The following is an 18258-nucleotide window of genomic DNA, read 5'->3' as shown; positions in this document are numbered from 1 at the left end:
TTCCAAAATCCGAGCTCAAGTGGAGGATTCAATATATGCATATGGTACCATTGCATTATCTATATCATGATCTACTCATCTATCCAATCCATTTTCGTTTTTGTGGAGGAATCAAGTAGTTCTTGAAGTTCTTGGCGTTCTTGAGCTTTTTAGAGCAAAAATGGGATTTTGGTCAAAAATGAGCTCTAGTGTCATGTTGGTAGTTGATGAGTAAGTTCTAGTACCCTTAGACTATCCCTAATATGTTCCCTTTCGGCTTAGAAAAGATCGCAACTCGAATCAACCAAAAACCCACTCAGAACAGCTTTTCTAGGCTGGCTTGGATACTCCAGGTTCAGCAGAAATAGTCCGTTGAATTGTGTTCAAAATTAGTTAGGGTTTAGGGTGCGAGATTGGTTCACAACCTTTTGGATAGGGCATATGCACATTTAGGTAGCACAGATTTGTAAAATGAGTCAAATCACCCAAGGGAAAAATCATGAAGAACCCAAGTCTATATCACTCGGATAATCCGGACAAACCCGGAGACTCCGGGTAGTTATGTGATCGAGTAGCCGAGAGCTTCATTTGGAACCTCACTCAGAGTGTCCTGTACATCCCGAATAGTCCAGACCAACCCGGAGGTTCTGAGACAAGTTAGAATAATGCTAACCGAGAGCCTTCACCGAAGGATGGCCCGGATACTCTGAAACCCGGATATTCTGGATTCACCCGGATACATCAGGCCAGTCAAATAAAAAGTAGTAACCAAGCGCCTCTTCCAAAGGATCCGAGCCCGGATACTCCGAACCATTCTAGATACTCCGGATGGCTATTAATTTCCAGATTTCATATAGATCGTTTAGTATTGCATTGTTTTGCATACCTTATACTTCTAGCATGTTGTTAAGCTTTGTGGCATACTTTTTGCACTTCATTCATACTCATTTCATTGCACGAGTTGATCCTTTTTAGAGATCACCAATCCATCAATCCCGGAGGCCAAGGGTGATCCCGAGGCGCCCCACCTGTTTGAGCTAGTGTATCCAGGCAAGCAACTAAGAATATTGATCCCTCTTGTGAAATTGGATAAGTCTAAAATTAATGAAATATGCTTATGTATGTATGCATGTTTAGTGAGTCAGTGTCAGGTACCAATGGGTAGAACCTATGCCAATTGCATTCTTCTACCTTGAATACTTGTGTATTTACATTTCCTTGTAGCCCTGAGATGTTGTCAATGTCTAGGTATGAGTTTGACTTATATGTTTAGCCATGCTTAGGTCATTCAATAGAAGTCGAATGACGGCGCATCCCGTTGTTTGTGAGCATAGGGCCTTCTTATGATTACATACACTTGTTGAGGTTGAGACGGTTGTATGAGTGGTGAGTATGAGACGAGGTGTGGGAGGTGCTAGGATGGTGTTTTGTCTTGCCCGGATGTGGAGTTCCCCTGGGTAGGTCAGTAGAGGAAACCGGACACTATAGACCGCTTTGCATCGGTTAAGCACTGATTATCGGTGTTGTTGGCTTTAGCACTTACCTTACTCACCACATGCCAATCTAATGATAAGGCGAGCCGAATACCTTCGCAGCTGTGACTTTTTGAGCTTGGACATCGACGGTGTGTGCGGGCGGGCTTGTAGCGGTACTAGTTTGCTCCGGGAGTAGTTCTAGTCCTGCCGCGCCAAGCGATGCATGATCCAAATGGTTGTGGCTGGTTGGGAAAGGTTTTCACGAGTACCCCCTTGTGTGCACTTTGGCCGGTGGCACAAGCCATATGGTCCTCGTGTCATGTGGATCTAGGAGTATCCCACTGTAGGGTGTATAAACACTTCGAACTGTCACGCTCTCGGTCATGAGCACGCTTCTGTCCATCGGCATCAGTCGTAGAGTTCCGAGTATGGTTTTTGGTTCAGTATGTGGGAGATGGTGAAGGTGGTTCTTTTTACTTATTGATATACATGTTGTTTACAGTTACACTTGTTCAGTTGTTTGTTGCAGGGTAGTTTTCATATGTTTCGGTTAAGTTTCAGTCGCTCACACATATGTCTAGGATGCTTAGTGCATATGTTTTACTAACATGTGGCTCATCCTTGCTAATGATCAATGCATAATCCTTAGAGTTGAGCTATGTATATGTGCTCTATATGGTTTAAGTCCTGCGAGTACCTTCGTACTCATGCATGCGTTTTTAGGTACTCTTGTTGCTGGAGAAGAGGCTATTTTTGGCTACTTCATGCCTGCCGATCAGGGCAACGGGCAAGAGTAGTGTATCCTACTCTGAAGGTGACGTGTTGAGATGGTGCCTAAGGGCATGTGGTGTCGTTCTCTTTTGTTGTTCATAAGTTTATCGTTCTGCTACATAGTTCTTTTGTGGTTAGGAGTTGGGGGGTTTTGTCTCCTCCTAGCCCGCTTTTGATGTAAATTGTTAAAATTAGTTGCATGCTTAATACTTGTAATATAAATGTTTATTACTCGCTCTTTATTAAGCTATGTTGTGATGTACATGTTGGAAGGCATGTGTTTCGATCCTTGGGCACAAAACATGTGCTAGCACTACCGGGATGATATTCTGGTTAATCATCGAGGTTGTGATTATAGATAATGACCCTCCTGGTGATTAATTAGAATATTATTTTGACGGTTCCCCACACATATTCTATCCGTAGGAGGAGTTGCAGTGGATCCAAGCAAGGTGAAAGATGTATTGAATTGGAAATCACCTACCAGCATTACAGAAATGAGAAGTTTCTTTGGTCTAGTAGGCTATTACCGACGTTTCATAGAAGGATTCTCAAAGATAGCCAAGCCACTAACAGAGTTGCTAAAAAAAGGAAAAGAGGTATGAATGGACAAGCGCTTGTGAAGCAAGTTTCAATGAGCTTAAGAAAAAGTTAACTTCGGCACCAGTGCTAGTGTTGCCAGATATATAGAAGAACTTCGATATATACTGCGATGCATCTGGACAAGGTCTTGGATGTGTTTTGATGCAAGAAGGACAAGTGGTAGCGTACGCTTCGAGACAGCTAAGGACTCATGAGAAGAATTATCCAAATCATGACCTGGAGTTAGCAGCAGTGGTACATGCTTTGAAGATATGGAGGTATTATCTTCTTGGAAAAAGATGTGAAATATACATGGATCATAAGAGTTTGAAGTATATATATTCACCCAGACGGATCTTAACTTGAGGCAATGAAGATGGCTAGAATTGATCAAGGATTACAATGTAGGAATCCATTATTACCCAGGAAAAGCAAACGTGGTTGCAGACGTGTTAAGTCGTAAAGTATACAGTACTATGGCTATGTTGCAAGAAGCTCAACCGACTTTGTGTGAAGAATTCCGACGTCTTAACCTAGGTTATGTCACGGATTTAGAGGTAGTAACCATGGAAGTGGAACCTACTTTGGATGAGGACATCCGAAAGGGACATGCAGAAGATGAAAATATCAAAGAGATTAAAGAGAATATTAAAGCAGGCAAAGCCCCAAAGTTCTTAGAAGATGAGAAAGGCATGGTATGGTTTGGCAAGCGCATCCGTGTACTAGACCAGAAAGAGCTTAAGGAGATAATCTTAAGAGAAGCCCATGAGTCAGCTTATTCTATTGACCCAAGCAGTACAAAGATGTATCAGGATTTGAAGGACCTCTATTGGTGGCCTGGTATGAAGCGAGAAATAGCCAAATATTTGGCAGTGTGTGATGTATGTCAGTGTGTGAAAGCAGAATATCAGAAATTAGTAGGATTTCTATAGCCTCTGAAGATACCAGAATGGAAGTAGGAAGAAATTGGGATGGATTTCATAGTCGGTTTACCTCGTACCCAATCAGGCTATGATTCAATATGGGTCATTGTGGATCGTCTCACGAAGGTATCTCATTTTATCCCAGTTAAAACAACATATAAAGGAGATAAGTTAGCAGAGTTATATATATCTAGGATTGTGTGCCTACATGGAGTTTCAAAGAGAATAGTGTCGGATTGAGGGACCAAATTCACCTCAAGGTTTTGGCAGCAACTTCATAAATCATTAGACACAAAGTTGAATATTAGGATGGCATATCACCCATAGATAGATGGATAGAAAGAAAGAATAAATCATATACTTGATGATATGTTGTAATCTTGAGCTCTTCAAAATCGCAACAGTTGGGACAAAAACTTGCTGTATGCAGAATTTTCATATAATAACAGTTATCAGTCCAATTTACAGATGACCCTATACGAGGCATTATATGGAAGGAAGTGTAGAACACCCCTACATTGGAGTGAGACTAGAGAAGGTCAAGTGTTTGGACTGAAAATACTCAAGGAAGCAGAGGACAAGTCAAGGAAATACGAGAAAAATTAAAGACAACTCAGTCCAGACATAAGAGTTATGCGGATAACCGTCGCCGAGAGTTAACCCTCAAAGTTGGAGATTATGTATATCTCAAGGTCTCGCCTCTAAGAGGACTTTTCCATTTTAAGGTTAGAGGAAAGTTGGCACCCAGGTACATTGGACTATTTAGAGTGAGTGCTAGACGTGGAGAAGTGGCCTACCAGTTGGAACTGCCACCCAGGCTAGAGGATGTGCACAATGTGTTCCATATATTGCAGTTGAAGAAGTGTTTACGAATACCAAAGGAATGATTACCACTGGAAGAAGTAGAACCACAATAGGATTTGACTTATTCAGAATACCCGGTCAAGGTTTTGGAGATGGCTGAGCGTGTGACTCAGAGAAAGGTCATACATATGTACAAAGTGCAATGGAGTCACCATACTAAAGATGAAGCAACCTGGGAACAAGAAGAGCTAAAGGTAGAGTTTCCTCGTTTGGAGATCATCCCGAATCTCGAGGATGAGATTCCTTTAAGGGGGTAGGTTTTGTAACAGCCCAAAGTCTTAAAACAAAGAAAATATAAAACTTTTTCAAAATAAATTAAAAAGAGTTTTGCAGAATTAAATAAATCCCTAAGTGTGTATGTGTGCTTTATACATATATGCATATATGTGGATATATGTGTTATGTGTATAAATACATGTATACATTGAGGGCTATTTTCCTACAAAAGAATATATATATATATATATATATATATATATATATATATATATGTGTGTGTGTGTGTGTGTGTGTGTGTGTGTGTGTGTATGTATATATATTTGATTTCTTGATTGATTGTTTGTTTTTTTAAGCCAATATAGTATAACTATGTAGTATATACACTATAAGAATACATGTATATATACATGAGAGAAAATAGTTTTGAAATAAAAAAGCTTTTAGAATGAAATAGGTAGAAGCCCACCTCTCTTTCCCCTCTTCTCTCAGTTTCGACCCAATCCAACCAGCTCAGCTCATATGCCAGCCTAGCCCGCCACCCCTCCTCTCTTCTCCTTCTCTGCTTTAGCTCGCAGCAGCAGCAGCAGCCGACACCACCTCGCCGTTGATGTCGTGTCCAAGCTGGAGAGCAAGCACCAACTACCCAAACGGATTTGCCAAAGCATCTAGAAGCTTAAGCCCACGTCGGATTGGCCGAAGCCCGAGCCAAGTCCGAGATGAACAGGCAAAGAAGACCGTCGGCCGTATAGAGTCCCAATCAAATTCATGAGTTAGAGATAGAGGTAAGGTATAGATCAAAAAGGGGAAGATTCCATAGCCTATGTGCGAACTTTTGCCCAAAAGATAGAGTCCCAAGCATGTTGGAATCCTCAGATTCGAGTTTGAGCCATCGTAGCCTCTTGTTTCAAATCCGAGTCAATTTTGAGATATAGCCGCCCACCTATATATATGCGACCCTAGAGCCTGCCCAGACCATCCCGCATCTTTTTCCCAAGTCGCCGAGAAGAAATCGATGCCGGAGCCCTTTGTCGTTGAGCTCCGAAACTCCAAGCCACCGTGCATCGTCACCAGCCTCTAGAGCTTCTTCAACGTTGACACGTACCCTAGGTGAGGTCCCCGTGCTGTCTCGAACCTTTTCCACTGTTCCAGCAGGTTTCCGGTGATGCGCCGCCTCCTTCTGTACCACCAGAGCCGAGAGCCAAAGTATCTGAGCCGTGGATCAGATTCGACAGTGTAGATTCGAAGTATCTTATACCCCTTCGGTAGCCAATTTGAGTGCGCCACGTATTCAACATAATCCCAGACAATTGGTGCCACATCATCAGGCCCAGTCACCCAATCACGTCAGTGTTTTTGCTTACATGTCACACATGTCAGCACGGGCAGCCCAACAAGCCTTTTCTTTTCTTTTTGATTATTTTAATTGTTTTCCTGACATCATAAATAGTTTTTAAGTATAAAAATAATAATAATTAGGAAATTAATTTCTTAAAAAGTTAATAATGTTTTATAATTTTATTTAATTATGTTTAATATTTTTAAATAGTTTTATAATTCAAATAAATGCTAGAAAAATCCGAGAAAATCATAGATGGCTTTGGAAAATCCTAAAAAAATCCTAGTAACATCATCTGTAGATAATCTTTTCAGTCCTACTTTAATCTTTAGAAAATCATAATTTGTCAACTGTAGCTCCATTCTGACCCATTCTTTCGCCGAATTGTCTGGAATAGTGTAATCTTGTGATGATGATGTTTATTGTATAACGTTTGGTTCTTTTTGGATCTTGGTGTTTATCTGTTGTTGTTTTCCGCGTATGTTGCGAGTAGACGCCAATGTTCAGGAGGAGTTAGAAGGTCTGTAGGATCTTGATTTTGAAGACCCAACTGAATTCAGTGAAGGCAAGCTGTGTTCTTGATTATTTTTATCCTAGTTTTATAAATATTTTGTTTTACAAACATGCATGCTAATAATTTTATTGGGAATCCCAAGAGTAAGGTTTTACCTTAGTTTTACCCTTATCATCTTTGTCGCCATAGTATTGTTTTGGGTTATGGATGGGTAGATGATGGTTAACCTAACTTTAGGATGGTAATCATGATAATTGTTCCATGAAATTGATAATGGTCCTATGCAACAATGATAAAATATGATAGAATAATTTTTGTACCAACAAGGTATAGGGATTTGAGCAGGTGGTATGATGAGATGTATGATTGGGAAAGTGGTAGTCTTGCTCAAATCTAAGGACCGGTTTGTGGGGTGATCTTTCTGTGTTTATAGTACATCCACAAGCCTGGAATAGGACGGGCCTAGCCAAGTAATTTGCTTACTCTCAGCATAGTATAGACTAGGCAGAAGAGTGGTGAATGGATGATGTCTTGGGATCCAAAAGGCGCAAGAGGGGGCTTCCGTTGTTGAGTTGGAATCACATGGCGGTGAAACCTTAGCTGGTAGACATGTGCTGAGAGGGGCATTGTAAAGGCTTTGTAGTGGATTCCTAGCACATGCCTCAGTAGCGTGTAAGAGTTCTCTGTTGGCCAACAGATGCTGGACAAAACGTGATGAAATGTCTTATGGATAAAGTACAACCTCTGCAAAGTTAAAACTGAATATTCAGCCGTGCTCATGGTCATGAGCAGCACTGAAAACCAACATGATTATAACTTGATGTTTTGGTTAGTCAGGTTAACTGTGATGGTGGGAATCATAGTTGAGGATAGTCAATCATAGTGGTGGAAACTATGATTGATGGTTCAACCTTAGTGGATGAAACTTTGGTTGAGGTGTTGGTTAGTTGGATAAGTCAAGATGGATGGAATCTTGAGGTGATTTGTTATTCACTTAATTATTGTTGCTTTTTAAATATTTTTTACTTAAATGCTGATTTATGCGAGAGAGCCATATTAGCCTTATTCTTGCCAAGCCTTCATATGCTTACTATTTCCCTCACAACTTGCTGAGTATGACAAGTGCTACTCTTGCTATCACCAAACACTCAGTTCGAGAAGGTATCGAGGAGTACACTGAAGGTGGATTGTTCTAAGATGTTTTCTTCGTCGATGATGCCTATGGAAGAGTCGTAAGGGATTAGAGTCTTCATAGTTCATTTAGTTCCGCTGTAGTTTATTTGGTTCTTTGACCCTTGAAGGTCACTTTTGTAAGACGATTAATTCAATCAAGTATGGATATTGTAACGATTATCATCAATGAAGTCACTATGTGTTGAAATTGATTCCTGGGCTCAGCACATAGATGAGATTTGTTTGTTTCTTGAACCGGTCTCGACACTGCGCGTCCATGGGCATTCCCAAAGATGAATTATGTCACTGTCCCGTGGATGATATCAAAGAAACCACATAGTGTAAGCTTGTCGTGCCCACTGTGAATGTTACCACCAAGGTGGCTTTGGGCTTGGTATGGCTTGTGAAAGTCAGGGCTCTGTTCAATAATCGCCCGATACCGCCGGGATATCCCGGGGTCCAAGTGGATAGCGTACTACCTGGGTACCACAAAATGAACATGGATATCCCCAGAGAGACATGTCAGAAGAAATTGAGAGCAAACATTAGTAATTTCATCCTTTGGCACAAGCGCTACATATTATTTGGCGAAGACACAGACGATGAAGAAGAGGAGATGGACTCACATGGATACCTCCATTCACCCAGAAGATCTTCGACCCTTGAGTCACCTCCATGCAGAAGATCTACAACTCCTCCGCAGTCAGCACCTACACAAACAAGAGGTTCGAGTCCTCTGCCACCAGCACCTGCATAAACAAGAGGTTTGAGTCCTCCGTCCTCAGCATCTGCATTACTTAGAAGTCCAAGTCCTCCGTCACCAGCATCTGCACCACTTAGAAGTCTGACACACACACACACACACACACACACACACACACACACACACACACACACACACACACACACACACACACACACACACACACACACACACACACACACATATATATATATATATATATATATATATATATACATATGCAAGTATCGTTGGATCCTCTTTATCATGCAGCCAGACATTAGCAAGATCGTTGTATTTGACTTACAAAGGAGACCACAAATACAATTTCAACAAAGGAGATCGTTGTATTTGATGTTTTATATCTTTTTTAGTGTAACAGACAGGAACATATCAATAATTTATGTGGCTTCTATGTATGTGAGTTCATACACACAATGATCGGAGATAGGGTGCTCGAAGATGATACAGAGGTATGTAAATACATATTGATGCAAGCTTCTCAGTTTCTATACGTGTTTTGTAAGATTGATTTATTCAATTCTTCTAATGATTGCTAATTAAGTTGAACACAGGTAAACCCCTGAAATATCATCTCAACGCTATTCAAGAACAACTTATTAGGTTCATCAATGATGAAGTGATAAGTCCAAAAGGTGTGTTTTATGAGTCGACATATAAAATGCTTCCTTCAATGAGCAATTGGGACTTACCGAGTTCGACAACTTTGGGTAGAAAGAGAGGTTGAACCGCTTATTTGTCTTCCTTGCATGAATGTTTCAAGTGAACCCTGATATTTCTAAAATAAAGTGTGAGTTAGAGAGTTTAAGCTCTGTCCCAACCAACCAATAAACATTTATAAATGACATGTTAATTGTGTATGTATGTATGTAATTTGTGAATTGAATGAAATGTGTCGAGCTACAAAGATATGTGATGAATTGTGTGTGTGTGTGTGTATGCTATTTTCTGAATATATTGTTGTCAACAACAACTAGATTTGTGGGGTGGGGGATTATCACTATCAGTTCATGTAATAAACATATAGTGATAGTTGGATTATCACCGCCGACCCATTACATGTACCGAAAGTGATATGTACTATCACTATTGGTTCTACTATCACTTAATCACTGCTAGTTCAAAAATTGGTAGTAATATAGTTTTTGAACCGACGGTGATGACCTTTTCTGTAGTAGTGTATCTAGAGTTGTAACTATAGCTAGAAGGCCACATAGGATGCATGCTAATAACTTAGCCAAACTAAAGAAGCAAATTCAAGAGCTGCAAAAGAAAGGTTATGTTCAGCCTAGTACCTCACCCTAGGGAGCACCCATGCTTTTCGTTCAGAAGAAAGATGGGAACCAAATTATGTGCATAGATTATAGACCTCTCAATGGTGTTACCATCAAGAACAAGTATCCTCTACCAAGGATTGAAGATTTGTTTTACCAACTCACAAAAGCTTGCGTTTTCTCAAAGATCAGGATATCACCAGCTGAAGATTCAAGCATCGGATATACCGAAGACAACCTTTATTACTCGATATGACCTATATGAGTTTACAGTCATGTTGTTTGGATGGACAAATGTCCCAGCTTATTTTATGTACCTCATGAACAAAAGTATTCATGGAATATTAGGACGAGTTTGTGGTGGTATTCATTGATGGCATCCTTGTTTACTATGAGAACAAAGAAGAACACGAGTATCACTTAATACAGGTTTTGGAAGAACTTAGAGAACATCAACTGTACGCCAAGTTCAGCAAGTGTGAATTCTGGCTAAAGAAAATACCGTTCCTAGGACATATCCTGTCTACCTGAGGAGTTGAGTAGACCCATATAAGGTGAAATATGTATTGAATTGGAAGTCACCTACAAGTGTCATAGAAGTTTGAGGTTTCTTGGTTTAGCCGGATACTATTGCTGCTTTATAGAAGGATTCTCTAATATCGAACCGCTCATAGAATTGTTAAGAAAGAAAAGAAGAATGAATCAACTGCTGCTTGAGACAAGTTTCAAGGAGCTTAAGAAGAAGTTAACCACAATCCCAGTGTTAGTGTTACCTGATATTTAGGAGAATTTTAACATTTATTATGATGTTTCTTGCCAAGGACTTGTATGTGTTGAAGTAAGAAGGTCAAGTCATAGCATACGCCTCTTGACAATTGAGAACTCATGAGAAGGATTACCTAACTTGTGATTTGGATTTAGCAACTGTAGTGTGTGCTCTAAGGATATGAAGATACTACCGTATTGGTAAACAGTGTGAGATATATACTGATCATAAGAGTTTAAATTATATGTTCACTCATACAGATCTCAAACTTGAGACAACAAAGATGGTTAGAGTTAATTAAGGATTATGATGTGGGGATTATTTACCATCTTGAAAAGGAAAATGAAGCTGCAGATGCCATGAGTCGAAATGTATATTGCAATATGACCATGTTGCAATTGTCTCAGGATATATATGAGATTGGTCATTTTGCTTAGATCGGTCTTGACAAGCAAGGAATAGGGAAGCCCCGTCCGGTTGCTAGAGTGCACCCGGTGGATCATGGACATGGTGATGAGGAAGTAGTTGATTGAGCATCATATGAACTCCAGAATGAGGCATGTACATTGTTTGTGTGCCCAATCGATGCTTCCGTAGTGCAGGTCTGCTACTGAACCTTTGGCCTCCTGTTACTCAAAGAGACACATATGGTGGAATGAAGGGGAGTACCAGGTCCAACGGAAGGAACTACACTCAGCTTTTCCATGTGGGGCTGTATGCAAGGGAGCAACTTCCACCGCCACCACTCGTGTGCAAACTGATCACTATCAGTTTTCATGTTCGATACAAAACTAGAGAGGCTGGGACCTTTGATGAGAAAACTGGTGCTGAGCTACAATAGTATCAGTGGTTGTAATGAAGTAATACCAATAGTGGAAGAGATAGCTCAACAAATTTCTGAAGTGTGCTGTATCTGGTGCAGGTGAAGTGATAGCCCAGGTCAGCAAGGACCATTCTGACATGGAGAAGGTGTGGTTTGAGTTGCTTGATGCTTATGTGATTGCACATGGAAGAGGATCAACTAAAGGAGTGATATTTTTGCATACATTTTTTTTTCTTTTAGTTGAAACGCTATAAAAAAATTTTATCTTGGCAGTGTGGTGATTATCTTGTTTTATGTGGCTATGATGAATGAGACCAAGCAAAGGGTTGAGCAGCCAATGAGCAATGATCGAGTTCAGGTGCATGATGGCTTGCGTTGGTACAAGATTACTTGGAATAATATTGGTGATGGATTGTGGAGAGTTGACCTTCAAGACCTACAAGCCAATGGTCATCTGAAGCAAACATCCACCTATACAAACTGACCAACAAGCGCCATGGGATTCCGGTGGTTTCAGTACTAAGTATTGGGGGCTAGCCATATTTTAAGGGGAGAAGAATGTCACATAAGGGCTCTTGGCACTATCACAAAAAGAGTGATTACTGCCAGTTTCAAAATCCTGTCACTGCCGATTTTAGAATTGATAGTCCTTACTCGGCAGTGAAAATCGGTACCTATCTGTCGAAGGGTGAACTCCTATCGCAGGAATCCGGAGGGATCCCTTTTCGAGATTCGGCCGGGGGATGATTCTGAATATGTTTGCGGGAGAAATAAATGGGTGTAAATGCAATGGTAGGTGGAATGGAATGATCTAATGCAGAATGCAGTAAATGCACTGGAGGGATTTTTAGACAGGTTCGGGCCGCACTGAGCGTAATACCCTACTCCTGTGTGGATACTATAAATGCCCTGAGAATGTCTCTCAGGGGTGTTGCTAGCTACAAGAATGTTTGTCTATCCTAGAGCTTCGGGCTCCTTGTTCTTCGGTGGTCTCAGCCAATGTGTTTGTACTGAGTGTTCTTCTATCTTCGATTTTCGTCTGAGAGTTGGAGAGCTGGATTCGACCTCTTAGTTTTCAAAAATCGTCGTCTTGTCCGTGCCCGCCGGCTCTCTTAAATACCTGCCGACGGTAGCGTGCCCTGAAAGGGACGGCACGAGTTCCAAGGCACCATAAATGGAAAAGCAGTCATTATAGGCTACTGCACGAAGTGACGGCGGGGTTGAAAACGCGCCCCCCGCCCGGTCTCGGTCGTCATAATGGCGTTGGCAACGGGCGCCGCGGAGAGGGCCCACCAGGCAGCCACAAAGCAGCCCGGCGTACCCGCTCGGTCTTGTTCGCTTGACACAGTAGGGCGGCAGGTGGGGCGCCTTGGGCCTTGCGATGCTATCCCGAGGCGCGCCAAATGACGCGGGATGGGACCCGCACATTAAATGTCCCCACGTCCTTCTGCCAAGATGTGGCAGGGACTGACACCGAGCATGGCAGGAGCAGCTGGAAGTGACAAGCCACGTGCCCTCTTAAATGCGGCATCGGGCCTTTCACTGGTTGACACCTCACAAGCCACTGTTCGCATCCCCGAGCACTCTCTCCCAGAAACGCCCTTTCTTGGTCCTCGGGGAACCGAGTGCTTGGGGGCCACTGTTGACGGCCCCGATCACTCTCTCCCGGAAATGACTCTTCAGATCCTCGGGGAACCGAGTGCTCGGGGGCCGCTGCTTGCAGCTCCGAGCACTCTCTCTTGGAACTACCTTCCTTGGGTCCTCGGGGTAATCAGGTGCTCGGGGGCCACTGTTCATGACCCCGAGCACTCTCTTCCCAGCACTTGGTCTTCGTAGATCATCAGGGAACTTGGGTGCTCGGGGACGACCGTTCATGGCCCCGAGCGCCCTCTCCCGGGACTTAGTCTTCTCGCACTTTGGGGAGATCATCCCTGCGGGAGGTTGCCACGTGGCAACCTGCTGGTCTGGCCTCGGGATTCGGGGACCCCTGGTTCCTGATTCACCGACAGCAGCCCCCGGGCCCATTGGCAGGTGATGGCCCAGAGACTGCGGATGGGGCCCTCGTCTTCATCGATGGCCGAACCCAGCACTGGTGCCACGTGGCCGATTCACAGGCGTTGGTTTTCTCTAGCCTAGGCCTTCCGTACGGCCCAGCGGGAAGCCGAACGGGTGCGCGCCCGCCCAACTCCCGAGGATCGTGATAACGAGGTGGGCGGCGCGCTTGATAACGAGGCGGGCGGTGCGCGTGGCAACCGCGCAGATCAAGGATAGTGCGCCTAGCAACCGCTGACAACCGCGCAGGCCGAGGGAGATTCGCCTGGCGCTCACGCCGATCGAGGAATTTTGTCTCGCCGAACGTGCCGCAGCAGACATCATTTGAAATCCCGAAGATATAAAAAGGAGAGGGGTGCGAACCGTGCCCCCTTTACGCCGTCTTTGCGATCAAGCCTTCGCCTTCTTCTTCTTCTTCCTTGCGCTCCAAAGCTTTCGCCCTCCCTTTGGCCCGTAGCAAGCCCTTCCTCCCCCACCGCTCCAGCACACTCCCCACCCCAAAACAATGCCGAGGGCAGGAAGCAGCCACCAAGACAAGGGGGTCGACAGCATACTGCTGGAGTCACGGATCGTCAACGAGGAGGGGGCGGACAAGGTGCGGAAGATGATGGTGCCCGAAGGCCAGCGGGAGGCCTCGGTGGTGACACCGGTGAGCTTCCCGCCGGTCACGAACCGGCCGGAGCGCGTCGTCATCTTCGTCTCCTTCGTGGCGGCTGGATTGGTGCCACCATTCTCGACATTCTTCCTCCAGATCCTCGACACATTCGGGATTCAGATGGCGCACCTCAACCCGAACTCGGTGGTCATTCTGGCGATCTTCTCGCATTTCTGCGAGATGTTCATCGGAGTGCCGCCATCGGTGGCGCTGTTCCGCCACTTCTTCGTTCTGTGGCAAGCCGGGAAGAAGAGAGGCTTCTCCACCGCAAACGTCGCCGGCTGCTGTAACTTCTGGCTGCGGGACGGCTTGGCGGAGCCGTACATCCCCCAAGTGCTGCGGAGCAAGTGGGATGACTGGCGGCGTGACTGGGTCTACGTCGATGTCAGCCCCCACGACTGCCTCACGTTGCCGGAGGTGGCGGTGGAACCCCAGAGGTGGATCTGGGAGACAACGTCGGCGGAGGACGAGCGGATGCGGCCAGTGCTGAACCGCATCGACGAACTGCGCCAGGTAGAGTTGACGTCGTTGATGGTGGTGGTGGATTATCTGCTGGATGTACACCGGACCTCAAGACATCACCAGGACCTAGATCGGTGAGGACCAGGACCTGGACGAGGCGGCGCTGGCGGGCCTGCTCCGGGTGGTGACCGGCGTGGAAGACCTGACCCAGGCGGTGCTACCCCGGGAGTAGTTGGCACTCTGCACGGACCCAGGGCGGGTGGCGCTGCAAGTGACGCTGCCCGAGTTCGACGCCCAGGGTCTGGTCGACTGGCCGGTGCACCGGAACACCGGGACCATCCAGATCCCCGGGGTGGACGAGGAGACCGGCGATGCGCCGAGGACCAGCGGCCGGGACGCCATAGGTGGTAGGCCACAGTCGAGCGGCAGGGAGGCCGCGGGCGGCCGAACGCAGACCGGCGGCAGGGGCGCCGCAGGTGGCAGGCCGCAGACCGGCCGTGGGGCTACCCCAAGCAGCAGCCATTAGGCCGGCAGGAGAGGCACCGCCGGCAGCGGAACAGCGGCCCTGGGGGACAAGGGAAAATGCCCCCGGACGTTCGTGCCTCAGCCGTCGTCCTCGTCATCGCCGTCGCCTCCACGGCAGCGGCCGTCGGCGGGTGGCGCGAAGGAAGGAGGCCGGGGCGGCCAGTCGTCCGGCGCGGAGTCCGCGAAGGAGGCGAGGTCCAGGGCTCGGGAACCCGGAGACCAAGGCCGGCGCTGGAGCGGGTGTACAGTGAGTGCCCAAGCCGGCTCGCCGCCGGAGACGGGCTCCACAGCGGAGGCGAGGCCTCGAGCGCCAGAGCCAAAAGACCAAGGCCGGCACGGGAGCGCGTCTACAGCAAGTGCCCAAGTTGGCCCGCCGCCAGAGACGGGCTCCAGGGCAGCCCCTTAGAGCCGGCCCACCACCGGAGACAGGCTCCAACATTAAGCTGATGATGCGAGACATCCTTCGGCAAGCACGGAGGTCCGTGAGGGTGGCTGGGCTCGGGCGAGTCAACGTGGGCGAGAAGGGGATGGATCGAGACACCATCGGCCACATCGCCCTCAGCTTCGAGGAGATCAGCCGACGTCTTAAGGCACTTCCCCGGGCCATGCAGGAGTTAGCCTCCCGGGAGGGGCGCGCTCTGGCCCAAGCGATGGCCGAGCACGTCCTGGCCTGTTATCGGAGCCGGGACTCCAACTTCTTGCTGGAACCAGCCCGTCAGGGGGTGGTCGAGGCTGAGGAAGGGGCCGCCCGGGAGGCTGTCCGAGGTGTCGCTGCTGAGGTGGCGGCTTGCTTCACACGGGAGCCACCGCCGGCACCGAGCAGTGGCAGCAGCAGCGAGGACTCCTTGCCGCCTCCAGAGCCCGCCGACCTAGATTATGCTTTTGTATTTTGTTTTCTTTTGACTTGTTGTAAATATGGGAGTGATCCCTTTGAACAGCTCCTTTTTGAACATAATGGAAGCCTTTCCTTGGGATCCCAACTCCAGTGTTGTCTTGATGATTGATGAAGTCTTTTCTCTTTTCACTTGGCATCCCGATGAGCACTTAGTCGGACCGAGCCTGACCTCCCCCCCCCTCGAGAACGAAGTAGCCCCGACCACTCATCGCCCGAGTAGTGAGGCCTCTCCGCGCGTTCAACCCCCGATCCCTCGCGAGTCCATAGCGGCTAAGTCAAAAGACAAAGGCACGAACTTCCTTGCTTGGGAGATAGGTCGATCCAGCACGGAGCACGCCATGACCAGTGAACGCTTTCCCATTTTGCGACCACTCAAACAAGCAGACCGGAGACGCGTGCGGGTGGAAATGTGACCAAGAGTCCCCACGGTTTGGTGGTGCCCGGGTTAGGACGGACCGGACGGAGCATCGACAGCCCGCCCCTAGGGTCTAGGCTCCCGACCGCTCTTTGCTCAAGCGGTAGGATTACCTGAGAACCCCAGAGGCTCGGTAGTGCCCGGGGTACTGCCAAGCGGGCCGAACACCATGACCACCATGAAGGACTTCGGTAAGACATCGCCGTTCGTACGGTACACCTTTCTACTGTCTATTCTGTCGTTCCGGAAAAGGCAAACATGTGGGCAGGGTTTTGTGCACGAGGAGACCATCTCACCGAACAGATTAGAATGTGAGGGCCCCGAGGACAGCTCGGGAACAATAGATTGCTGAATATGTAAGAATGTAGGTTCGTATGACTTTAACCACTCACCGGACAGCTGTCAGCCTTTCAGCCGACCGATCCAGGAGAGGTATGCGCTCCAAGCTCGGGGTGCCCGGGAACTTGGTTCCTTCGGTCGGAGCTCCCGAGCACTGGAAAGCATGAGAGGGAGCCCGGGGCCAGGCGGTCCCGACCAATCATGCCGAGTGGTAGGACCACCTGAGGACCCCCTAGGCCTGAGCAGCGGCCTGGGCACTGAGGCCCTTGCGGTCGAGCTGCTTTTATTCTTGGTTGTTGATCTGTAACTTAAGAAAATAGGAAAAAGACTCTTTGTTTGGTGTGCTCTGTTAGTGCGGTACTCATTATAGACTGCTCTCATTTTTGACCCGAGACCTCTCGAATACCCGGACCGGCAAAGTATGCAGACAGAGGCATAACCCAGAGGTCATATGGCTTGGTGGCGCCCGGGAAGGACTGACCAGGCCGAGCACCGACAGCCCACCCCTGGGGTCTAGGCTTCCGACCACTCTTTGCTTGAGTGGTAGGATTACCCGAGAACACCAGAGGCTCGGTGATGCTCGGGGTACTGCCATGACACCGAACACCACAGCCTACCACAACGGACTTAGGTCAGGTGGCAACTGTCTGCGCGCATACCGATCGGGATTCTTTTATCAACAGGAAAAATGAGAGAGCATGTTTTTCTCGCACAATCGAGCATCTCACCAGACAGATTAAACATATGGATTCCAGGGAGAAAAAATAAAATTTGAAAAAACTGGACAATGATAATATATATATTGACAATTTTGTACAAGACTGGATGACTTACATGGTTAGTGGTAGCCCCCGGCTAACTTGGGTGGGGGGGACCCCGGCCTGGTTGGCCCGAGCACATACATGCCACCTACGGATAGAACTTGCATAGATGCTTGATGTTCCACGCGTTTGGGAGTGGCTGCCCGTCCTCTGCAGCCAGCCAAAAAGAGCCTTCTTGCGAGACACCGATCACGGTAAAGGGGCCTTCCCACATAGGGGACAGTTTATTCCTTCCTTCACGCGATTGGACGCGTTGGAGAACTAGATCCCCAACCTCGAGAGATCGAGCCCGGATGTGACGCTGATGATAGTGCCGCAGGCTTTGCTGGTATCGGGCTGCTCGGACGGCGGCACGCCGCCGACGCTCTTCCAAGTAGTTGACGTCGTCGCGCCTTCGCTGTTCCTGTTCGCTTTCGGAGTAGGCATGCACCCGAGGGGAGCCAAGAGTGAGCTCGGAGGGGAGGACTGCCTCAGCGTCGTATACGAGGAAGAATGGCATCTCCCCGGTGGCGCGACTTGGCGTGGTCCGATTGGCCCATAGCACAGTAGGTAGCTCGTCGATTCACCCTTTCCCGTGCTTTGCGAGCACGTTGTAGGTCCGGGTTTTGAGCCCCTTCAGTATCTTAGCATTG

At 47.0% G+C, this 18258-nt stretch overlaps 1 protein-coding gene across 1 annotated transcript; it reads left to right on the top strand.

The window, feature by feature from the left end:
• The first annotated feature begins 3373 nt into the window (after positions 1-3373).
• On the top strand, positions 3374-15157 carry LOC133910643 (uncharacterized). The gene is made up of 2 exons (XM_062352965.1): positions 3374-3647; positions 14886-15157. The coding sequence occupies exons 1-2, from the start codon at positions 3374-3376 to the stop codon at positions 15155-15157; spliced, it is 546 nt and encodes a 181-aa protein (XP_062208949.1).
• The last annotated feature ends 3101 nt before the right edge of the window (positions 15158-18258 follow it).

This window comes from Phragmites australis, chromosome 3 (assembly GCF_958298935.1).
Source record: "Phragmites australis chromosome 3, lpPhrAust1.1, whole genome shotgun sequence".
Taxonomy (NCBI): domain Eukaryota; kingdom Viridiplantae; phylum Streptophyta; class Magnoliopsida; order Poales; family Poaceae; genus Phragmites; species Phragmites australis.
Note: the sequence above shows the minus strand (reverse complement) of the source record. Positions and strands in the feature narration are given on the sequence as shown.